Source organism: Micromys minutus, assembly GCF_963924665.1.
Source record: "Micromys minutus genome assembly, chromosome: 20".
Classification (NCBI taxonomy): Eukaryota; Metazoa; Chordata; class Mammalia; order Rodentia; family Muridae; genus Micromys; species Micromys minutus.
Genome location: NC_137955.1, coordinates 19,030,808 through 19,056,794, shown reverse-complemented (window position 1 = coordinate 19,056,794; position 25,987 = coordinate 19,030,808). Strand labels below are relative to the sequence as shown.

Here is a 25,987-nt window from a genome sequence, read left to right as displayed (position 1 = left end):
TCCAGGAATTAGGTGAGAAATGCATTCACTGAATTTCGATAAAGAATTCAAACATCTATATGCTCTGGTAGCTTCCATCAAAATATTTGAGATTCTATCTGCCTCCATCCTCCCCTATGCTGGTGATACATGACCAGTTCAGCAACTACAGACTCTTACTCAAGATAATGCAAGTAGAAAGCTACATTCCAGTCGGTCTGTATTTCTGGAAATGTTCTTTGGCAGTAGAGGAGGGATTCAGATTATAACACAATGTTTAGGGTCCGGAACTATGCGGGATAATCTTGATTTTAGCTTTTTTACTAGAGATGCATACTTAGCCCCAAAGTGATGGCCCTGTGATTGTTAAGACAAACACTCGGTATACCACAGTTGTCAAAAATTGGGCCCATGAAGGGATGCTTGTTTTGGGAGTACTGGTTGACAACATCTTTCTCCTGTTTTATTGTGTACTGTAATTTTAAACAATGTTATTATGGGATATAGTCTGCAGCCCAGAGAGTTCTGCAAATATCTACTATTAAAAAATAATAATAATTAAAGGGTCCAGTTCCAAGGCTGATGGCTCTCCCAAACACTAGTATGCAGCCATGGATGTGGGATGCTACTGGCAGAACAATGGTTTGATTTTTCTTTATTCATCTCTGCTTTGATTCAATAATGGACTGGCACCCAACCGATTGGAACACTGAATATGTAATCTTGAAACTTTTGATGTTTTACCTGTCTTCTTCCTTGCCATGAGTCTCAGATATGGGAAACGCAGCATGAAAAAGCATACTACTTTACTTGCTAATGAAATCACTGGCTAGATGTAAGATCTAGGTGTATAAAAAATCTGCTTTTTGTCCATTTATAAAATGAAAAATTGTCACTTAGCAAAAAGAAAGCATTATACAAAAACTCTTTTATTTTGTAAAACATAATCTTGGTTGAATAAAGTTACATTTCCTCTTAAAGGCCCCTTTTTTTCTGTATTTCAAATTATTCTCTTAAGAAGATATTCATTTGAATGAGTCCATTTTACTTTACTATTCCAAAGCTCTATAGATAGTAATTGCAGCTTACTCATATTGAGTTTATTTTGATTCTACAGCGTATATTACTTAATAATAAACTTTGCCTAGCAATTATTTATCTGACAGCTGTGAAATAATTTATCTGAAAACAGTCTGTTCAAAACAATAAGTGTATGTTCATGTGTGCATATGTCCTGTACATGTATGCATGTGCCCATATAAGTGTGCATATGTGTGTATGCATAAGAATGTGTAAATATTTATGCCAATGTCTACCTCTATTGCTCTCAACCTTATAGTCTTTAGACAGGATCTCTTTCTGAATGAGCTTGTCATTTTAGGTAGTCTCACTGGTAAGTGAGCTCTCTATATCCATTTATCTTTCTCCCATAAGGCTAGGTTTACATATATCACATCCCTGGATTGTTATATCAGATCTAAAGATGCGAACTTAAGTATCATGCTTGCAGAGCACATGCTCTTACCAAATGCTCTGCATTCACAGTCCTGGATCAATTCTTAAAAAATTACCAGGAACCACTAGCAATTAGAATCTTCTTAGGATTATATATTTGTAGCCTCTACCCAGATCTCCTGAATGAGACATCTACATTCAGGACACAGCAACTCGAAGCTTAACAAACATTGAATTTTCTAGTCACTTCTCTGTGTCACGTACTGGGTTATCTTAGGACATAGGAGGCATATCTGAGTGAGAGCAGGGGAAAAGTAAAATCAGTTTTTGGAAAGCTAAGTTTAAGTGGCTGATGGCACTTGGCCATGTTTATATGTAGGTCAGGCACTCAGAGAAGGAAATGCGCACGTCATTGATGACTAAGAGACCAAGGGATGGTGTGTCAACTAAGGAGAAAGCTGGCAAGAAGAAAACGTGGCATTTTAAAAGAAGTTAAGCTAGGGAAGAGGTTCAAGTTAAGGATATGGATAATAACTATGTAAGTTTGAAGGATCGTTAAAACAAAACTAAACAAAAGCAGAATACAAAAATATAAGAAGCAGATCCCAGAGTTTTGGGAGAGTGGCCAATGAATGGAGAGTGTTGAAAAGCATCCAGGGCAGTGAATATGAGCTTAGATATTAGGCAGACATCTATCTCTGTTAGGATCTAACACTTGTGAGAAATGGAAGCTGACACATAAGATTTCCCAAAATACGTGCAATATCACGGCCATGCTAGTTGGCCAACAAAAATAAGTCTTTGAAGAAGACATGTAGTTGTATTTAGAGAAAAAGATAAATAAAATGTGAGAAATTTTATGGAAGCTCAAAAGGTCTAAAAACGAAGACTGTCAATGTTTGTGTTAGTTCTAGCAATATAGAATTTTTTGAAAATTACTCAGTGCATTTACTAGCCACCAAAATATTTATATAAAGCATAGGTGCAATTTTTTCTTAACATATATTAACAAAAATAACACCCATTATAATTAAATAAGTTACTTTAATTCCTACTTAAAATTATATTCTATTTTAAATTTTGCAAAATTAGAATATGTAGAAGTAATATATGCATAGTATTAAATACAAAAGACATCAAGCACATTTATTTTGAATGATAATAGTGCATTCTCAAACCAAGCAGTCTTTGCCCACGTACAGAGATATTTAGGACCTATTACTCTGCAGTGATTGCTTCTGTTTCTTTGTGGATAACTTCAGGCATATATTACTGGTTAGTAGACATAAGAGTGTATTTATCCATCTTCCATATCTCAAACCTTCTTTAGCACTTGATAATTATTATAATAGTGTTTCATTCTTCCCATGATCTTCTCTGTAAAACTACATAGCACATTAGTTTATTGCTTAAAATTGTAATTATACATTAAAAGTTTCAAATTTTCTGTTTCTAATTCACTGTTTCTAAATGGAGACTTTGATCTCGTACTCAGAACTGAAATTCAAAATCCATAATGCTTCTTTTGTCTAAAACAAAGTGAATATTGGTCACAAAGCCAAGTGGAATGCTCAATATTCTTGATATTTATTGTTTGTTGGATCTTTAAATCATGTTATAATTTGCAAGATTAGTTGTAACATTGGTCTCTATAACCTCATAGCTACTGTAATTTCCTTAGAAAACTTCTTGTCAGTTTATCTTACATCTATGTTGAATTCACTGAAACAAACCTTCCAAGACACATGAAAGAAAGAGTTTGTGGGATAAGTTTAACGATTCTTTTATCGATGAAAAGTGTTAAACTTGCAATAAAGCATTTCACCAACTATTGCTGTATAAAGCAACTGGTTATATTAGGAAACTTGAATAATAGGTTTTATTAGGAACTTTCCTTACCCCCACCCATTCTTCTATGTCCCTTCCACATTCTTAGGGTGCTCACCTTCTATTCCCATGTTCTTCTCTTAACTAGCTTCCAGATGACAGAAAATATAATTCCTGTTTTTTTTTTTTTTTTTTTTTTTTTTTTTTTATGAGACTCATGATTTCAGTTAATATGATTATGTTCAGTCCAAACCATTTTCCTACAAATGATGTAATTTCAATTTCTTCTTTATGGGTGAGTAAAACTGCAGTTTGAATATACCACATTTTCTTTTTCCATTCATGTGTTGAAGACCATCTGGGCTGTTTCTTAACTTGACTATTGGAAATACTGTAAAGATATAGATGGCAATGCAAGATTCGCTATTTTAAGCTGTCTCTGATCCTTTGTAGATATATACCAAGGACTGTATGTCTGGAACTTTTGCAAGGTGGTATTACATACATGTGCATGTATACATACCCACATGCATGCAAACATATGGAAGTCAGCAGCTACTGTTGCATGTCTCTCACAACTATGCATTGTTATATCTTTGAGATAAAGCTTTTTGCTCCAAAATTTGGCTTGAGTGGTTGGCCAGCAAGCTCCAGGTTGCTCTAGTCCTGGCAAGTGCTTCACTACTTTGGGTCATCACCTCAACCCATACAAGTTCCACTTTTAACTTATTTTGAGGAATGGTCATGTTAATTCACATCTCAGTCTTGATTGATGATACATTTATAAAATCATGGCTGAACAACTTGAATTGGATGCTGAGCTTCTGAATTTGAGTTTTACCATTATACTAAACTAGATTTATCATTTATTTCACATACATATCATCTTTATGTGTTTTTTTTACCATTCCTGTGTTCCCTGTTTCTCTATATTCTCCTGCAATTTTCATATATTCTAAATTCTGAATTATTTCCTAAAATTCCTTGAATTATCTTTAATTCCTAAATTTTCTTCCTTTACATTATTGTAAAGTACACCAACGTATAGAATTTAAGAATGATTCTGAGATTTGAGTGACTATATTTCTGAAACTTGGAGTTTAGCCTCAGGGAGTCTTTATTGACCAAGTCTTGTGCAGGCAAAGCTGAATGAATGTGTGGAGGGAGATGAAAAAACAAGCAGTCATGGAAAGTGGGTGGCACTGACAAGTAAAAATGTCAGGGTTAAATGTTCCACATTTGCAAGCTCACATGGGGATGGGAAGATGGAAAGACTAAAATGATAAGTGATATACATTATATATATATATTTCCAGGATTCAGTAAAAAGGAGTCAATACTTTTATACATCAACTGAAAAATGAAAATTATAATGCTTGTCACATATTAGTTAAATTAATGGTATCAGTGATCATGGAAGAGGAGATTATTTCCCAATAGAGGCTGACAGTTGGGTTAGTTTATTATTAATGGCTATCAATGTTAAAGATATTATAGACATATTTTAAAAGAGGACCTTTTAAAGTTTTAAAATTTGTTGAAATAAATTGTGTTTTTTGTCAGTTCATAGGCATACAATGCACTCTAGTTACTCAACCTGGTAAACTTAAATAATATCAATAATTTTAAAATATAATTTATGATATTTGAATTTGTGTACAAACCTTCACATCAGACACTAATAATAACACATTACTTTAAATGTAACAAAATACAAAGCATTTATTATTTCATCTAAATCTCTGATTTACAAACATTATATCTGTTTATTAGCAAGAATATTTTAATATGGTACTTATTTATATATTTATTGAATTCACATTATCTGATTTAATCCTGCCATTAAAAATATCTACAACTTTGTGTATGAAATATAAAAAAAATGTGTTCAGATTAGTTTGCCAAGTATTATTTCTAAAGAAATTGGAGCAAGGCAGTTCTTGTTTATAAGACATATATTCAATTATTCTTACCCGGTGACTTTTAATTTCTGTGATAAAAGAATTTCTGGTTATTTAGAAGCTAAGAAATGAGGTCATTACACAGTAAGTTACATAGTGAAGATATTAACATTTTCCTGATTTTGCCTTCCAATATAGTGAATGGGAGGAAAAAGCCAATGTAAATACATAAATTTAACAAATCATAATTATAAAGTAAGCATTTGAAGTTTATTCAGACATCTTTATAAGCCTTTGTTTTAATTTTTCCTTTGTGTACATAAGAAGTGACCCACAGGTCTTCTACAGATGATTATGTCTTTCTGAACATATGTGGCTTATCTTGTTGGTAAATAGTAAATACCCATCTTCCCCATAAAACTAGAAATATCACAGCATAGTTTGCGGCTCAGATCTTTGCAGGAAATATTGCTACAGAAAAATCCAGTGTATTTTTTCTGGAATTATCTCTTCCCAGTGTGATACTTATTCATTTATTTGCAGACACTGGATCACCATTCATGATAATCACTGTGAAATGTTTATATATATGTATATGTGTGTGTACACACACACACACACACACACACATATGTAAACAATTTACTCTATGTACAAAATTTGTTTATCTGTCATTATTATTGTAGTATTTTTGTTTGAAACAGAAAGAGTGAGAAGTGTAAGAAAGCATGTATAATATTCTATCTGTATGTAAGTAACAACAACAAACTAAGAAGTGAGTGAACTTATGAGAAAAAAATGCCTAATGATGAAAAAAATTAGTATATATACTGTTGTTTAAAAATTCAATAGCTTCTATTTTTCAATTATAAAATCATAATTTTCATAAAAATTATAAATATTTTCAGCTTTTAAAATTATAAAAAATTCCATCTTAAAAAATTATAATTATAAAAATGAGTGTTTTTAAGTTAAAAGAGTTAAAAATGTTTTTGAACAGAAGAGATAATTAAGTTGGAATTGGTAAGCTACTATGAAGTTACTTGTAACTTAACAAATTTCATCATATATGTTAATTATTATACCTTGAAAATAATACTCCAGTTGTGTGTTGCTGGTGGCATATTCCTTTAATAAAGAATCTTCAATACAGCATGGTCTGGGCCACATAATAAGACTCCTTTTCAAAAAATTGTGTCCTGGCCTATTCTTATTTTGAATGCTAAAAGAAAATCAACGTGAGCCCATGCTAATATCATAATGTCATCACCACAGGTCTGGTTAGAAGACAACATTCATACACACCACTTTATAGCTCTTCTGAACTTTTAAATTCAATGAATATATAAGAAATATTGTAAGAACAGTCAAGTTGGTGCATAGTAGCATCGGCATAGATATTTTTGATGCTCAGAATTTTTAATATTTACTTTTCTTGAGCAGTTTACTGTTCACTATAATCACAAATATGTCTTCTGTTCATTCTCTTTTATATTCTTAGTTTGCAAGAGGCAAGTAGTATGTGTTGTTTTGTTTTGATGGCTGTGGCTGATCTATCCCCATACTGTCTGCAAAACCAAAAGACTCTTAAAATGTGATCAAGCATGACACTATAAAGCACACCCACGCACACATCTTCCCAGTGCCTCTGACATTCTGCATGCATTCGATTTTTTTGCTCTTTTCATATTTCTCTACAAACTTCTTTTATGTTTTTCTTTCATTGAAAATAAAATTTTCAATACAATACATTTCAACTGTTGTGTCCGATCTTCCAATTCCCCAATTCATAGCCCCTCTTTCTATCCAAATCTATAAATCTATATTCTTTCCTCCTGCCCTGAAAACAAATACACAGCTAAGTAATAATAATTACTAATAATATAAAACAAAAGCAAACAAAGCAGAATAAACAAAACAAACAGAAACATAACCCACTGAAACATCAGAAATTCTTATCGACATCGAGACACATATTTGCACACAGAAATCCCATAAAAACACAAAACTGAAAACTACATAGTCTCATAAGGTTATAGAGTTTGTCAGCTACAGCAGATATGAAACAAATTTCTAGTGTCTTGTTGAATGTTACTATTGGCTAAGTAAAACGTAAAAATATTGGGAAAAAAGCTATGTTATGCACATAAAATCTGAAAAATGTAAAAATGCTGAGTGCAGCAAGAGTGTTCAGTAAATGAACAACATTAATATTGTTAATTATTTTAGTGACTTTCTATAAATACATTCATTTTCGAGATGCTTTTGTTTTCAAACATTCATTGATATAATAATGCAGAAAAACAAAAGTAAAACAAAAATAAGAAGTTACTATACATATAGATTCAAGTGATACCCTGTATAGGCAAAGATGTGCATTATGGGTATTTTTTCGACCTATCAATTTAATGCTGTCTTGGGCAATTATAATATTAAGGACAATTTTCCTGTAATGATTTAAAGCTTTCAAAGTGCACTTGGTCTTCTGACTACTTTGATGATAAGATGAATGGTTTTTGTATGTGTGTCCATGAGCATCCTGAGAAATATCTGAATCACATTGCTCAAGTCAGAGGCTACTTCATTGTGTCCAGAACACTTGTCCAGTGCTCATATTTATGTGTATGAATGGCTGCATAATAGTGATGCAAGCAAATGAAAAACCAGCTGCTTCTGACATTATTATTTCTTACAGATTTTTAAACGACTTCTCTACTCAGATCAGAATAAAGGTAATGACTTCAGAAGTCTGGCATATAAGAAAAATGAGACAGACAAGGACTTAAAAATGTTGAATCTTACTATCGACCATATAAGAGTTAAACTATGTATCTAATTGGGTAATTCCAGTTCACCAGGCAAAAGTAGGGAACCTAACTGGGAGCTACAGCAGGTATGCAGAAGCCAGCAAACTATGTTTCTGATCCATAGACAGCTTAATATGTATAGCAAAAAATTTCAAAGTATACATGCATGCTTGATGGAGTGTTAGCCTTCACAGAAGTGCTGAAGAAAAAGTGGACAACCCTAGATTAAAAAAATGGTTAAAGCCAATAATGAAAGCAGAGAAACCTTAGATTTCTTTCAAAGGCTCTAATAGCTCGGGAGAGTTGTGTACATTCTCATTTGACTACTAGTTAATTTTTTGTCTTCTAACATACTTGAGACAGTTTCATTCTGTTAATTGTTAGTAGGAACAAGTTTGGTCATTTAAAAATGACTTTGGAACCTTGGCAATATTTGAGGTACTAATGAACACCTAGGAAGAAGACTAATCCCATTATCCATGGCTCCCTTTTAGATGTCCAAGAGATGTTTGGAGAACAAACGTAAATTTGAATTTCACATCTTTCCCCTATTTATTTCATGCCTTAAAGAAGTAACTTGACTCTCTATCTTCTGTTCCTTCATAAAGCGGTACAATGCGTTACAGAGAAGGCATTGAAGAATAAAATAGGATCTGGCATACAGAAGTACCAAATGAATGTCAGCTTCCCGGGGCATGAACGTTTGAATTTGAAGCAATTTACTGCAAAAGCACAAACCCAGATGCATTCACGATATGCTAAGAGAGATCAACAGGCAAGAGATAAAAGTCCTGATAAATAGGTTATACTTTTAACGTAAAATATACATAAAATATTTCTTTGTGATCCCTTAATGTCCCAGGTGAAGGGGTCTGCAATCCACAATGGGCATGTCTATCAGCAGAACCCCTCTGTTTTCCTGAGACAATAAATAAAGTTTATTAAGCATAGTTTAAATTGTCATGGGTGATTCCTCACAATCCTTGGGAGAAATAAACTTTGGACGAGCTCTAGTAGACATTTCTGGATTCTCCCCAGGTTTGAGTTGCCTTTCTGAGTGTTTTAATTTCTCATTCCCTATACTCTTAAATCTGAAGTTTCATGATTTCTCCACTGTTTTCTCTTGCACTTTGCTGCAGGCATTTCTTTAGCTCTTTTGTGATATGGTCTCTTTTTCTTCATTGCTTATTTTTTCTGTAACTTTCCAATTACTTTTAAGGCCTCTCTCTCTCTCTCTCTCTCTCTCTGTGTGTGTGTGTGTGTGTGTGTGTGCAGAATCACCTGCAGCCTATTCTTTACAGCCTTAGTAATTAGAGTGCTTGCAAAAAACAAACTTTTAGAACAGTTGTTGATTCTTGGTAAAGCCAATTAAAAATGTTACGTATTTGAAGAGACAAAAATATACAAAGACTCCTTGTAACTACATATTGACACCTATTCCTGTGACTCATGGAAATTTTAATTTAGGTATGACTCTGTGTTCGAAATATCAGGTGGTCTTGTGATTGGGTGTCATGAAGTATACATAATGGTACAACCAATTAGTCATAGCTCTAAAAACCAAAAGTTATGGGGAAAAAAATCACCCAACTGTGTGGTATAGAAAGATGGTATTTAGTTTGAGAAATAATTCTTGGCAGAAGTAATTCAGGTCATTAATATGGAATATAAATGGTCAGGTTATTCTAAGAGACATGGTCTCTTTGTACTAAGTCCCCAGACAGCATTACACATTAATGAATTATGTGCATAACGATGACCCAGAAGACACTTCAAGTGTCTTTTGGATCCTGTCAAAGAGATTAACATATATTTAGTGTAAGAGAGAGAGTGAGAGCTTGAGGGCACCATGGAGAAAATGGTTTCCAATCCTCTCATTTCACAGATGAGAAGAAGAAGCCCAGAGTGGCAAATTCATTTTCACAGGTTTTACATCTAGTTAGTAGATGTCAGGAACAACGCCAGTTCTCTAAATTCTATTTTCTTATTAGATACTCTCTGTATTTACATTACACATGTTATCATCTTTCCCGATCTTAATCCTATCTCCCCCCACTTGTCCCAACAAAGGTGCATCCTCTCCCAGTCACCTTCTCCAGCTCAGTGACTCAGCATTCCCTTACACTGGAAAAAGGTCTCTTCTCACATTGATGACAGACACTGTTCTCATCTGCTATATATGCAACTGGGGACATGGGTCTCTCCGTGTGTGCTCAGTGGTTGGTGTTTTAGTCCCTGAGAATTGTGGAGGGTTTGGTTGGTAGATATGGTTTTTCTTCCCATGACTTTGCAAGCCCTTCAGTCCTTTATTTAGCACCAGGATTGGAGTCCCTGTATTCGATCCAATGATTAGCTACAAGCATTCTCAGCTGTATCTCTGTATGATACCAGCAGGCCTATATTTGTGGAGGTATCCCTACCTGGTTCCTGACAAATAGTACTTCTTGGCATCAATAACAGTGTTTGGGTTTGTTGGCTGCATATGGGGTGGTTTCCAAGGTGATGCAGCCTCTGAATGTTTTTTTTTTTTTTTTTTTTTTTTTTTTTTTTTTTTTACTTCAATCCCTGCTCCGCAATTTGACCAGGTATTTCCTCCTATGCGTGTGTTGTTCTCCCTTCTAAGAAGGACTGAGGCATCTACATTTTGGCCTTCCTTCTTTTTGAGCTTCATAAGGTCTGTGAACAATTTCTTGGGTATTCGGAGTTTTTAGGGGTTTTTATCCACTACTTGTGCGTGCATACAATGCATGTTATTTTGTGACTAAGTTACCTCACCAAAGATCATAGTTTGTACTTCCATCCATTAGATGAGGAATTTCATAAATTCATTGTTTCTAATAGCTTAGTAGCACACCATTGTGTAAGTGTACTGCAATTTCTGTTTCCATTACTCACTTGAAGGACATCAGGGTTCTTTCTAGCTTCTGTCTATTATAAATAGGGCTGCTATGAACATTGTGGTGCATGTGTCTATGTTGTATGTTGGAGCATCACTGGGGTATATGCCCAGAAGTGGAATAACTGGGTCTTCAGGTAGTACTATGTCCAGTTTTCTGAGGAACCACCAGACTGATTTCCAGAGTGGTCGTACCAGTTAACAACCCCACTAATAGTGGAGAAGTGTTCTTCTTTCTCCTCATTCTCTCCAGGATCTGGTGTCATCTGAATTTTTGATCTTAGCCATTCTGACTGGTGTGGGGTGGGATCTCAGGGTTGTTTTGATTTGCATTTCCCTGATGACTAAGGATGTTGAGCACTTCCTTAGACGCTTCTCAGCCATTTGATATTTCTCAATTGAGAACTTTTTGTTTAGCTCTGTACCCCATTTTAAATAGGGTTGTTTGATTCTCTGGTGTCTAACTTCTTGAGTTCATTGTATACCTTGGATATTAGGCCTCTATCAGATGTGGGGTTGGTAAACATCTTATCCCAATCTGTTGGCTGCTATTTTGTTTTCTTGACAGTGTCCTTAGACTTAAAGAAACTATACAATCTCATAATTCCCAATGGTTGATATTTGAACTTAGAGCACAAGTCATTGGTGTTCTGTTCAAGAAATATTCTCCTGTGCCTATGTGTTCTAAGGTTTTTCCTACTTTCTCTTCTAATAGTTTAATTACACCAATGTTCATAAGTGAGATTCGTCTGAAGTTCTCTTTTCTTGTAGGGTGTTCGTGTGGTTTAGGAACGAGGGTTATTATGGCCTCGAAAAATGAGTTAGGTAGTTTTCTATCTGACTCTATTTTGTTGAATAGTTTGGAGAGTATTGGTATTAGGTCATCAATAAATGTCTGATAGAATTCTGCACTGAACCCATCTGGACCTGGGCTTTCTTTGGTTGGGAGACTTTTGATGATTGCTTCTATTTCTTTAGGTGTTATGGGATTATTTAGATGGTTTACCTGGTCCTGGTTTAACTTTAGTATCTGGTATCTGTCTAGGAATTCATACATTTCCTCCAGATTTTCCAGCCTTGTTGAGTATAGGCCTTGTAGTAGGATCTGATGATTTCTTGAATTTCCTGAGTGTCATTTATTATGTCTCTACTTTCCTTTCTGAATTTGTTAATTTGGATACTCTCTCTTTGCCCTCTAGTTATTCTGGATAAGGGTTTAAACAATCATGTTAATTTTCTCAAAGAACCAGCTCTTGGTTTTATTGATTCTTTCAGTGGTTCTTTTTGTTTCTATTTGGTCTATTTCTGCCATAAGTTTGATTATTTCTTGCTGTCTACTCCGCTTGTGTGTATCTGCTTCCTTTTGTTCTAGAGCTTTTAAGTGTGCTGTCAAGTTGCTAGTGTATGCTCTCTGCAGTTTTTTTTTTTTTTTTTTTTTTTTTTTTTGAAATTCTCAGAGCTATGAGTTTTCCTCTCAGTGCTGCTTTCATTGAATCCCATAGGTTTGGGTATGTTGTGTTTTCATTTTCATTAAATCCTAGAAAATCCTTAATTTCTTTCTTTCTTTTTTCTTTGACTATGGTATTATTCAATAAGCATTGTTTAGTTTCCATGTATATATGGGGTTTTTGTTCTCTTTCTTAGAACATGGTGATCTTATAGGATGCATGGGAGTATTTCAATCTTCTTATATCGATTGAGGCTTGTTCTGTGTCCAATTATGTGGTCAATTTTGGAGAAGGTGCCGTGAGGTGCTGTGAAGAAGGTGTATTTTTTTGTTTTTGGATGAAATGTTCTGTAGATGTCTATTAATTAATTGGTTTAAAACCTCTGCTAGTTTCACTGTGTCCTTGTTCAGTTTCTGTTTACATAATCTGCCCATTGATAAGAGTGGGGTGTTGAGGTCTTCCACTATTATTGTATGGGGTGCAATTAATTTTTTGAGCTTTAGTAGGGTTTCTTTTTTGAATATGGGTGCTCTTTTTTTGGAGTATATATGTTAAGAATTGAGAGTTCCTCCTGACAAATTTGTTTTAATGAGTAAAATGTGTCCTTCCTTATCTTTTTTGATAACTTCTGGTTGAAAATACACTTTATTCGATATTGGAATGGCCACTCCAGCTTGTTTCTTGGGGCCGTTTGCTTGGAAGGTTTTTGTCCCAACCTTTTATTCTGAAATAGTGTCTGTCTTTGTCTCTGAGATGAGTTTCCTGTATGCAGCAAAATGCTGTATTCTGTTTATGTATCCAGTCTGATAGCCTAAGTCTTTTTATTGGGGAATTGAGTCCATTTATGTTAATGGATATTAAGGAATAGTGGTTGCTTTTTCCTGCTATTTTTGCTTTTAGAGGTAGAATTGTGCCTGTGTGTCTTTCTTCTTTTGGTTTTCTTGCTTAAGTATTTTCTTGTTTTTACTAGAATGTAGTTTCCCTCTTTGTATTGGGTTTTCCACCTATAATTTTTTTTGTAGTGCTGGGTTTGTGGTCAGATATTGTGTAAATTTAGTTTTCTCCTGTAATATCTTGGTCTCTCCATCAATAATGATTGCGAGTTTTCTGGGTATAGCAGCCTAGGCTGACACTTGTGTTTTCTTAGGGTCTGCACGATATCTGTCCAGGATCTTCTAGCTTTCATAGTTTCTGTTGAGAAATCGGGTGTGATTTTGATTGGTCTGCCTTTATGTTACATGACCTTTTGTTATTACAGCTGTGTTCTAATAACTTTGGCATATTTCAGTCTTTAACTCACCTTTGAAGTAATTATAATTTTACACCAATTTTCCGAAATAATCAATATTTTAATTTTAAATCATAAGTATGTGTTTTGAAAATTTCAAACTGTTTTATAAATCTGCAAATGAGTTATAATTATATGACACACTATAAACATTATATTCATGTTTATCTGTTTAAAGTAACATGGGATATTTCTAGATAACATAAGAGTATTTAATACTTTTTAACCAATGTTTTCATAGCAAAATATACAAGAACATTTTATTTCCTTTGTAAATACAGGTAGTATTTCCAGGCTGTTCAATTGATGGTAGAGAAGAATTTACACTTCTGAGAAACTTATAGAGCTTACTGTAGAGTACACTTGAAATTTATTATAACTGTTTTCTAAAGAAGAAAATGCTTTGTGGCCTCGAAAAAAATTATAATCCACTTAAGCTTCGATTTTTCTACCTTTAAAATTTGTAAACTAACTCCTTTTGTATTATTATTTGTGGGAGGAAATCCTAAATTTCTTTGACATATCACATACTTAAAAGCCTCCAAGTTGACTGTAGTTGCAGAGATGGCTTACTGCCAGAGCTGACATCAGATTCCATGCACCCCCGCATAAATATAAACAGTGTAATGAGTGCCTGTGATCTTAATGTGGAAGCCAGAGTGAAAGCAAACTTGGAATCTATTTCTCAAAAAACCAAGGTTGTACTGATAATGTTTGTATGCACTGGGTGAGAGAATGTCTCTGTCCTGTCTTTCCTATTAAAGGCACCTTCTGTTGGTTAAAATGAGAAGTTTATGGCCCATAGCAAATAGAAGAGAATAGAAGGTGGGACATCTGGCAGATTGAGAGGAACTCTGGGAAAAGTTAGGTATAGGATACTTGCCACCCAGTCTTGGAGGAAATCAAACTTATGAAACTGAGGAGCATCAACCAGCCACATGGCAGATAAGAGATAGTATAAATGATTAATATAAGTTAAATGTTAATTGGGGAGCAAGCCTAACATAAGGCCTAGTGAGGAACAATTGGTGGTGAAGGGTACCCTGATTCTTGGTGGAGATAAGTTGAAGTCCTGGGACCATCAGGAATTTAGGAATCTTCCTTGTCTCCCAGGAGATCAGGCACAACTCACTCAGCTACAGCCCCTTCCAGCCCCCTGTAGTTAGGTTTGAGTTGCATAGGTCACACCCCAAGTCCTTCCTCCATAGGTGAGGATATGAGGTAGACTCAAGCCAGATCAGCCACACTCCAAATCCCTCCTCTACAGGTGAGCATATGATGTAGGCTCAGGACAGAACAATCACATCCCAAAGCCCTCATTCATAGGCTCAAGACAGAAGTAGGATTACCAATATGTAGATGGTGTATACCTAAGTCCTCAGGCCAAACCAATAGGAAGTACCTATTGTCAAACTCTGAACCATCCGAAAACTCTATATATGAGGCCTGTCCAAAATTAAAGGTGTACAGGAATCAATCCATTGTCTGAGAGTTTCTGTCTTAAGAGCAGTAACACTGCCACTTGGGAAGAGATCTCCTCTCTGGAGACTCTCCTGTACCCCGCACCGGAGTCATCGACTGGATTAGCCCAGATTGGTAGAAATGAAGACAGGGCAGCACCACAGGGCTGCGGAAGTGGTCCCCCTTCTCCTTCTCGAGTCCCTCTTCCCTTCGCCTAAACCCACACATCTAACCAGACCAGAAATCTCCATGTGGGGCCCAGGCACATAGCCCCACAGCCTAGGAATAAATAAATAAGTACATCTCCATGGCCTAATGCTGAAGCAGGGATGGACTTTTCTAAGGAAGCATAAAGGAAGACACTTGCCTCCACAAATGGGCAATCACACTAGCACATGTATGTGGACACACACATGTATGTCACACATATGCAAACTTAACATACTTTAATATAAATAAACCTGCTGACAATTTCTTTCAAGTTTATGGTAATTTTTCTTATGTGCTAATATTTACAATTTTTTTTTCATAGTGCTTGGAGCTGAATTCCAGCAGGCTGGACAACGTCTCTAACATTGTGTCTCAACACCCCATGTTCTTAAAGTATATCTCTACTGTAATTGACATTCCTTTTCTGTTAAGTCCTTAGAAACATTGTGTGAAAAATATCTGGATAAATTAGGTGGTAATGATTAAATTAAATCATAAAACCTTTGGATAATCCAGAAATCAACATGACGCAATAATCATATTCTGCTTGCATTCTAAGAGACTGATTAGGTGTGCCTATTTCCTTTGCAGGGTACAGCCATTATGTGATGCTCAAGCCTGTACTTTCCACTTCTAGGACTAGCAGTTCAACAATCTGTTTGTCACTAAGAGGATTTTCACTGCAGTAAGATCATTTTACACTTTGATCAGAGTTTGCAGGGACACAGATGAGGACTAACATCTTCAAATCAGAAGCTTCTCTAAGCCAGTGGAATGTTATGCAACTATTCTACAAGGAATCTTGGCACAAGAATGGTATCTTTTACTCGTTTACTCTTTATCTTTTTCTCTTTACCCCATTTAAAGTTGTCTTTTCTCTGGAACTCTAACCCCTCCATCACTTCTTGTTTATGTATCACCACTGTTGTCTATGTTCCAAACTTTAAGAGTTTTGATATTATCCTTAAGGGGTGTAACTCTGAGCTAGAAGTCACTAATCTAGCAATTTGAATCCATACCATTTGAGGTATTTCTGAAAAATAATATTTAAATGGTTCAATGAATTCTAGGATCCTCTCTAAATATCACTAAATACCTATAATACTAGAGTTGACTGTTACTTTTATTAAGTATGCAACTTAAGAAGTTTAATGGAGCTTGGCACACAGTTGTTTAAGTAACATTTCAAATATTTCTTTTATTAATTGTAGTGTTAACTTAGAATAATATTTGAGAGTACGCTACTTGAAAAATCTTAAGCAATGAATTAGGGGCATTTTATTCAATTATCTAAAAATGGAACATTTAAGTAAAATACTGGTATATTTAAATAAAAATGAAAAAACTTTATATTAATTTGGCTTATGATTTTTTTCTACCACAATTCTTGATATAAATTTCTGACTGACAAAAAATAGTTACAATAGTATTTGTGACCCATAAATTATAATTTAGTTTTATACAAACATTCACTGAAAAGGAAAGGAAAAACCTTAGTTCGGCCTTTAGAATAAACAGTTGGATCATAACTGAAATGTTAGGTTAAAGTAAGTAATCATTTGTATACATACAAATAATTGTATATTTGAGGTTTGTATAACAGCTTTAACAGCAGTGGTATCTGTGTTAATGTAAATACATTCCTTTAATAATGTATGAATCATTTCCAGATCTGATTAGAAGATCAGAGCTGAGAAAGCACTCCAATAACATGATCTTAGGTCAGTTCTGCTCTGTGCTCTATTTTTCTGTTGCACTGAGTATTTCACACCTCCCGTGTTCCATTTTCTCATACTGTAGAGGAATCTGAAATCTTAATGGGTCCCCTCATCTCACTGGTCTGAGATATCACATAGACTAATTACATCTTGTCACACAGTGCAGGGCTTCCCAAGGAAAACAGAAGCATTTTGCTGCCTCTCAGAGTTGATATTGGTATTACATCTCCAGCAGAGGATACTGATCTCTCATTTCAATCTTTTCTCTAACACTGTTTCTCTGGAAATAATTATTGGCTAATCACAGAGCTGTCAACTTCTCAGCCTGTTTCAATAGTGTGACTACATTCTCTTTATTTTTGGTTGTGAGCCTAGCCTTTAACAGATGGTCCAACATGGCTACATTCTCATTGGTGGAATGGAAATAGAAGAGATGTATGTTCTTGAATTATTAATGATTTAAGGTCCAAGTGTACCACACTCTGAGAGGTGCTATACACATTTGTTTCCTAAGGACTGAAACTTCCACTTTGTGGGCATTCTTTCTTTCTTTCTTTCTTCCTTCCTTCCTTCCTTCCTTCCTTCCTTCCTTTCTTTCTTTCTTTTTTATTTTTTGAGCATCATGTGGTCTGTGAGTTGTTTCTTGAGTAGTCAGAGCTTTCTGGGGTTAGCATCCAATTGTCAGTGACTGCATATTCTGTCTGTTCTTTTGTGACTGGGTTACCTCACTCAGGATTATATTCTCTAGATTCATCCATTTGCCTAGGAATTTGTAAAGTCACTGTTTCTAATAATGTAGCCTTGTGGCAATTCTTGGTATTTAAAACCGATTATGTTTAATCATTGCACACCAAGAAAACTTTGACTATTTCCATGTTACATTTTGTTTTACATGTACTTTATGCTCATTGTAACTAAAAAGATTTCAATGCATACTATCAATTCTTTAAAAAAATCACGTACTGACAAAAATATATTTATATAGTTTTATCCAAAAATGCTTTTAAAATCTGTACATTTATCTCTATTTTTAAAATTAAAGTTGTTTAATTAATAAAATGTGATGTGTGTGTCCCATTTTCTTTCCATTATCATTATCTGGAAGAGAGACATGTCTGTGGCAGATTCAGACATCCAGATAAGAAAGCAGGTTAGTAGAATCTGGGATCTCCTGAAAATAAAAGTGTGTAAGTCATAATCCAAACTTAATGAGGCAGAAACTTGTAGTCTGGCCCAAGAATACTTATTTCACAAACTCAGTAAAAATGATACACAATAAAAATTTGGAGAGCCTCCAAGCTGGAGTACCAGCTGGGGATTGTGTTTGTTTCTGAAGACACTGGGTTAGGTCATTTCTTGTATAAAGTTAGCATTTGCCCAGCATAGTTTCCACTGACCACAGGCATACACTATGTGAGAGTTTGGATAATATTCCTTCCTTGTGTAATATGTATGCCTGTTAACACTACACTATAACTATAAAACTAACCATTCGCTTGACATCAAAGAACAAGAGGCTATTTACATTTTTTCTTACGTGTTTATGCACATCATTGACACTTGTTAAAAATGCCAGGGCAATTTTATTATTGTCACTTTTGTGATCCGTATGCTAAGCAGATACTGCAGGCTTAGCTGAGCTACATTATGATCACTGAGGTCTGCACTGCCTCTCTCAGCCTCCCTTTGTCACTCTCTATTTCCCATGTCATCTTTGTCTGAGGTTCAGTCATACTTGGCTTGATGTTCTTGAATCCTAACCGCCATTTTCAAAAAGGTATCTGTATAGGGCTCAATGCAATGTCTTCTCTTTACTTACCCTTAAGGTCTCTTAAATACAGTCTCTTATTTTTTCGTACTTTCATTGAACATAAATAATACAGGAATTTTACAATATCTTGTCATGCTGTTACATTACTTTTATCACACTTAAAATTAAAAGTCTTCACAATACGGAGCTTCCCATGAGTGTTGATATTAGTGGTTTAGCTTTCCTATTCTCACCTACTGAGCTCCAAGACACTTCAGAAGGGACAGTAATATGTCTATTTGTCCACTGTTTTCCAGCCTTTCATAACAGATGTCACACAGGTAATCATTCAATAAATATACGTTTACTAGATAGAAGATTTTGATACTTAGTGAACACATTATTTTTCTCTGATGACTACTTGGATCTCACCAATTCCGTGAAATAATATACTTATAGTATTTTATTCATTTGATGTGCCTATGAATGACGCTGATGGAGTTCTATTTGTGTTACTACTTCTATCAGCAAGAATTTATGATTCATTTGATCATAGACACAGCAGTCTAGGTCGAGCTGTATCATATCTTGCTCACTGTTAATATATATATATATATATATATATATATATATATATATATATATATATATATATATTTACAATTAATGCTCTGAATGCTTTATGAGGCAAGAAGTTCCACAAGGCCATGAAGCAGAACATTCTATCAACTCAGTAGCTAAAAATTTGCTTCAGCCCTGTTGACTATCACATTAAAAAATGAATCCTTTAGGAGCAGGAGGGAAGTGATCCATCTCAGAATTCCAAAAAAAAAGAAAAGAAAAGAAAAGAAAAGATATAACAACATATTTTCTAAAATGTTATCTGTCTTTAGGCAAAAAATGGTACATAAATAAATACTCATCCCAGCTACTATGGAGACTAAGACTAGAACTTATAATCTCAGTAATTCTTTATTGTCTTGACAACCAAAGTGAGATTTCATAATACATAAAAATATATAGTTAAATATAAATAATTCTGGCCTTTAAGAAGCAATGTATTTATATACATGTAAAACAAAATACTGGATAATTAAAGGCAATTTTTGTTGATATATGTGATAATATTTGGAAAAGTTAAATAAGTGACTTTCCATAACAATTTATATATTAGAGTTAATGTAAACATATTTAACATCAGCCTCAGCGACTGCCTCACATAAGAACTTTGGTAGCCTCAGGTTCACAACGCAGATGTGTTCATATTTGGGGCTTAAATATATACATCAGACAAAAGGGCCTTCCTATATCCTTTCTTGGCTACAGAGGGTAATATAACATTCTGGTGAATAAAGTCTCACTTGATCTAGGAAGAGTCTTAGAGCTCTCAAGTACAAGTAACTTAGGTAAACATCATGTGTAATCAAAGCAATGGAATGTTTAAAGCAAAGTTTGTGGCAAGGGAAATCTTTTCTCTTTTCAAAAGAAAAAAATATGTTTGGCTACTTGGAAAAGACATTCCATTGAAGGATCCTTAAGACTGTCAAATCTTGCCCGGCCCTATTTTCTACCTAAGCTCCTCTCGATGGGCATATTATCAAATACATATGGACATTCAAAATTAGTTCATTTTACTTTTATTTTGAGATGATATTATAATTATATCATTCTTCCCTTTCCTTTACCCTCCATACTATCTCCCAATATCCCCTTTGCTCTATTTCAATTTAACTGCTAGTTTTCATTAACTATTGTTATGTGGATATATGTATATAAATATTTCTAAATATAACTTCTTTGTATTAAAAAAAAGAAAATGAAAAACCATTATGTTTAATCTTTACACACCAAGAAAACTTTGACTAGCTCCAGGTTACATCTTGTTTTGCATGTACTTTATGCTCATTGTAACTAGTAAGATTTTGATGCTTACTATCAAACCTTTAAAAACATCAAGTTCTGACAAAAATGTATTCATATACTTTTATGCAAAAATGCTTAAAATATGTACATTTATCTTTGGTTTTTAAAATAAAATTGTTCAAATTTAAAAGAAAATAACTTCTTTGTATAATGTTACTTGTGCATGTGTTTTGTAGTCTAATCATTTGGTATTGGATAGACAATTGGTATACTATTCCTTAGGTAAATCAGCAGCAATCTAATTACATTTTGTTTTTTTTCTTTTTTAAATATTATTTCATTTATTTACATCCTAAATATTGCCCCCTCCTTGTCTCCCTTCCTAGAGTTCTTCACCCCATTTCCCTCTCATTTGCCTCTAAGAAGTTGTCAGAGTCCCTGGAAGAGAGAGGCCCCCCATACTCAATGAGGACGACTTTAGACAAAAATGCCCATCTGTGAGGAATTGGAACCTGAAGAGCTTCCCTCCAGGAGGAAGACAGGGCCCTCGGGGAGGTATGGAGACACCAACTCACCTTAGAATTTTCCCGTCTAGTTATTTCATATTAAATGAAGAGAAACCCAGCTTGCTTTAGAATGCCAACTGAGTGGGCTGAAAGGAGAGCAGCCTTGCCTGCTCTCTCAGTGCTGACACTAGCTAAGATAAATCAGATAGATTACGCTGATTAAAAATCAGCTTGCCAAAAATTGTCGATTTCAATGATTTAATACATGGTTTTTATATTATCGACTCATAAATTAAGAGCTTTATTTTTACATTAATTACACTTTTAATTCAAAATGGGTTTTACTGGAAGTTGAATAAACTCTTTTCAAGTTGTATAAAATTTAAACATTGTGTCCCCTGAGGTACAATTAGTATTTTATTTTCCTGTTATTGACAATGTGACACTCTATAAATTTTAATTTTATACAACAGAAGTGATCTACAGAGGAAAATTTGTTGTGGATATTAGGCTAGCTGAAAGGACATATTGAGACTGTGTCTTAACACACCCACATATACACAGATACACACATAATTTCATGATGATGATGGTGCAATCTTGAAAACTTGTTTGTTTTAAGAAATTATGTTTTTACATTTATACTATTTTAAAATACTAAACATACACATGGACATGTTTATAATATATAAATAATATATTTATATTAGCAATAAAAATGAAAATATGTAGAAACATTTAGACAAAAGTGATATGAAAAGCCAACATTTTCTCCTAAAGCAGCAAAGAAAACTAAAAAGTTCAAGTCTTGTATTCCATAAATAATCCCAAATTACATTTAATATAAAATTAATATAAAAATTTTAGTCAAATATATGTAGATGAACTTTCTCTTACTGTGATGTCTGTCAGTTCTTCACAATTTAATTGGGAGTGTTTTGTTAATTTTTTCCTTAAAAATCAATCTCAAAGAAATTTTAACTTTACTTTCATGATTTCATCAAAAATGATCAATTTGTTCTTTAAATTAGTTGTTGATATCATAGTTTTAGTCACACAAATTCAAATATCTTTGTTCTCCTGCTCCCCTAATGGCAAAGTTTACTGGAAATCAAACATCTAATGTGATACAGGGTTGTTTATAAATAAACTGTTTGAAACTGGATGTAAGCTGGCCTCACTCATCCTTAATCTATGAGTACTAAAGCATTGCTTTCAGAAATATTCTGTGCCATGTTGAAAACCCTGATGTTCCAGAGTCTTTGATACAGAGAGGCTGTGTTCATGCTGTCCAAAGAACATAACCACCTTATCTGACAAAACCTTTATCTACAAGGTTGTACTACCAGCAAGATATGCTAGGGCACCAAGGTTGAAGGAGTAACCAGGTAATAATTGATTTGATTTAAAGCCTATGCCATGAGCTGAAGCCCTTACCCAACACTTCCTGGGTGACAAAGTGCCCGAGGATAACTATTCAAAGTATTTCTTGTAATATTAGACACTACTACTCTGAACAAAGTCTCAGAATGCATAGTGTCTTGACAGGTCTATACTAGGTCCTCTGCACTTACATTGTGTCTTCCAGTTTAGTGGTTTTACTGGATATCTATAAGTGAATGAGTGATTTCTAAATCTTGTACCTTCTCTTGAGTTCTTTTCATTCTGTTCATTTGTCTTGTTCAAGATCAATGTGATGGTTTGGCTTATCTTATTTTTGTTTAATTTTAAAAGATGAATTAATTAATGAGTGAATGAAAACCTAGCCTTTATGGTCAAAGCTAAAAACAAACCTGTTATTTGTAACTACTGGGAGAGGGAAAAATCAGTTCTTTTCAATAAAATGGCATTGGATTTATCAACTACTTCAGGAAGTCCCCATTTTCAGGAGTTGTTGGCCAACTGACATACAATAGGCTCCACAGTTGGTGGCTTCTCCACTCCATTGGCTTTGGGAGGAGGTCTTTTATTGGCTCTTTTGTTTGTTTTTAGAGAAAAAAACTTAAAGTTGAATGTGTGTGTTGGGAATGGGAACAGATCTGGAAGGACTTGGGAGAGAAGATAAATATGATCATAATGCATTCAAATGTGAAAATTATTTTAAATGACAAAAATAATGAAATTATAGCTTAATGTAGTTGTGTTTCTTTCTACTCCTTTAATAGAATATTTAATATGACACTTACTTCTATAAAATCACTGAGTACAGGAATGAGAGAGATCAACTCTACACATGACTGTAAAGCCTGGAGAGTGTGATGAGTTTTGTTCAGGTAAGGGCAGTCTATCATTAGCTAAATAAATAGACTCTAATGTAAATTACTATTGTAACATACAGAAAGATATATAGTGATGGAAGGACAGTGGTTTTCTAACTCTTCCTGCAGGCTTTTATTTCTTATAACATGTACTAGTAAGAGATTTATTCTATGCTATTATTGTTGTAATTAAGATTTATAACTCTTGGAATATGTAACGTGAGCCATAGCAACACCTTATACATCTTCATACATTTTAGACATAGCATAAATTTAATAGATGGTAATCTGTCCATTTTATTTTCAGGAGACTAGACTAACCTCAAACACCCTAAATAGCCAAGGCTGGCACCTTGCACTCCTCACTCTCCTGATTCCAACTCTCAGATGTTGGAATTACAGGTCAGTTGCACCATACATGATACAAGCCACACAAGGGATTAAGATAGGGCACTAAATGTTAGGAAGCATGCTACCGACTGAACTACAACAGAAATAAAACAAGTATTTTAAAAAATATCTTGATGGGATTTATAAAGATCCAAACATATTATATTTCCTATTTAAATATATAGAATTTAAATATTATTTTCAATATGTTAGCTCCTTATATTTTTAAAGAGAAATATTGGTTTGCTAGATTGAACAAAATTAAATGCGTATGAAGAAGTTAGTTGAAGGTGTGAGAGAGAAAACCACATACCTTCTCTTGATACTGCCTCCTTGAAGAATCCAAAGACTGGATCAAAGCTGTAGCATGGCCAACAAACATAGCATAGCAGGTGGCCCCAACAATCATGCTCAGCATGGTAATCCATAGGTCAGACATGCTGACTGGGGCTTGGGCACCATAACCGATGCACAGCATGTGACTCATAGCTTTGAAGAGTGCATAGGAGTATTGTTTTCCCCAGGAATCATTCTGAAACATGAGAGAAGAGAAATTTACCTGAGATATTAGGATAAGGAGAGGCAAAATAAGGATCACTTGTCTGCTTAAGCATTGGGAAAGAACAAGTATGGACAGTAACAATTAGCCTAACATCTAACTGGATGCTAACCAAATGACCCAATAATGTTCAAATATGGTCAATTAAGATAACATAGTAAGAATATCATTTTCATCCATGGGTGCTTAGTCAATTTTAAGTTTGTTAATTTTGAAAGTAAAATCCCACAGTTAATTTTAAGTTTGCTGTTTTTGAAAGTGAAATCCCAGTTGGGAACACTGAACAAGTGTCATCACATAAACACTGTTAAGAATGAACGTTGAGTCTCATTGAATGTTTCAAGGGAATCATAATTCTCTAGGAAAGGTTTTAGTAGGCTGAGAAATGTAGCAGGTGGGTTCAAGCAAATTAATCCCAACATAAGAATTTAGTCAATAAATTTAGCACAGATTTTATGAATGCAATTGGATATTTGTGCAGTCTTTAATATGTTCTGTTTTATAAATTAAAAGCAAGCCTACTTGGGAAACACAGTCATATCTTGTTTGACATGCTAAAAATTCTCAAACCTGTCTCATATTAATTTTGAGTTATAAACTTCTGATGTCATTTCAGAAGTTTATTTCAATCTTAATCACACAGAATAAACTTTCAAATAGGTTTTCTCTTGTACAATATTTTAAGTACCTTGTCTGTATGTTTTGTTCTGAGACTGGGTATCTGATTCTTGGTATATGACATAGTGTTTGGAAGGACAAATATGTGCCACCATGCTCATCTTAAATTCAAATACCTTTAAGACTTTTTCCACATCCCTAGATCAGGGCATATATTAATTACAGAACATACAAATGGATATGAAATCCAAATGGCATGTCATTAACTCAAATCCAGAAGAAATGTTAAAGATAACTGACTATAAAGTCTTTTTTCTTTATACTATTTTATTTCTAATAAAATGAGGTAATAGTAGCAGATGGATGACTTGAAAACTCTGTAAACTATAAAAATGAAATTTAGTGTCACAGTGACATAAAATATCTTGAATAGTGATAAGCTAATATTCATTGACTAATTTTCAGTGCTCTTCTGTAAATTCTTTCTTAGGCTATTACAGTTTATATAACTTTTAACCCCACTCCCTAGGATAACATTTGTAGTGATATCTGTTGCTCTTGACTAATGCAAGATTACAAATGCATTTTGATATTTTTATAATTTTCAACATAAAACCTTTTGGCTTATATCACTGTGCCTGGAGCTAGTAAAATGTCTCATAGGCTGTGAAAACATTAGGATGGGTTTTTAATACATCAGTTTACGATATAATTTTCAGAACATCTGTTGAGGATGATTCACACAGAATGATTTTTCTATTAAGATTTAACACCATACCCATCGGTCTTGTGCTTATCTGAATTGGAATTTTTAATCGTGCTTTTGTATTAGGAGAGAAACTGGTTATAGTTGCTTTGAAGTGCCTAGAAGCTGAGCACCCAAGCATTCTTTACTCAGCTTCCTCTGTGGTGCTCTCTTCAAACCAAGTGCTACAGACACAAATACTTCACTAGAAACAGACATAAGCACTGCACATTGGCCTCATTCCTGTCTGGTGAATTGCAGGACACTTTTTTGTGAACTTGCTCATTTTGTTTCAAGGAAGCTTATTA

At 34.2% G+C, this 25,987-nt stretch overlaps 1 protein-coding gene across 6 annotated transcripts in view; it reads right to left on the bottom strand.

Moving 5' to 3' along the window:
• HCN1 (hyperpolarization activated cyclic nucleotide gated potassium channel 1) overlaps nucleotides 1–25,987 on the bottom strand; it is a gene marked incomplete at both ends in the record, with an annotated part of 345,716 nt that overhangs the window by 62,200 nt on the left and 257,529 nt on the right. For all 6 annotated transcript variants that reach the window (XM_080933839.1, XM_080933840.1, XM_080933841.1 and 3 more), the window contains one exon: nucleotides 24,071–24,289. In XM_080933839.1, the coding sequence (XP_080789965.1) occupies nucleotides 24,071–24,289 (219 nt within the window). The remainder of the gene's footprint in view (nucleotides 1–24,070; nucleotides 24,290–25,987) is intronic.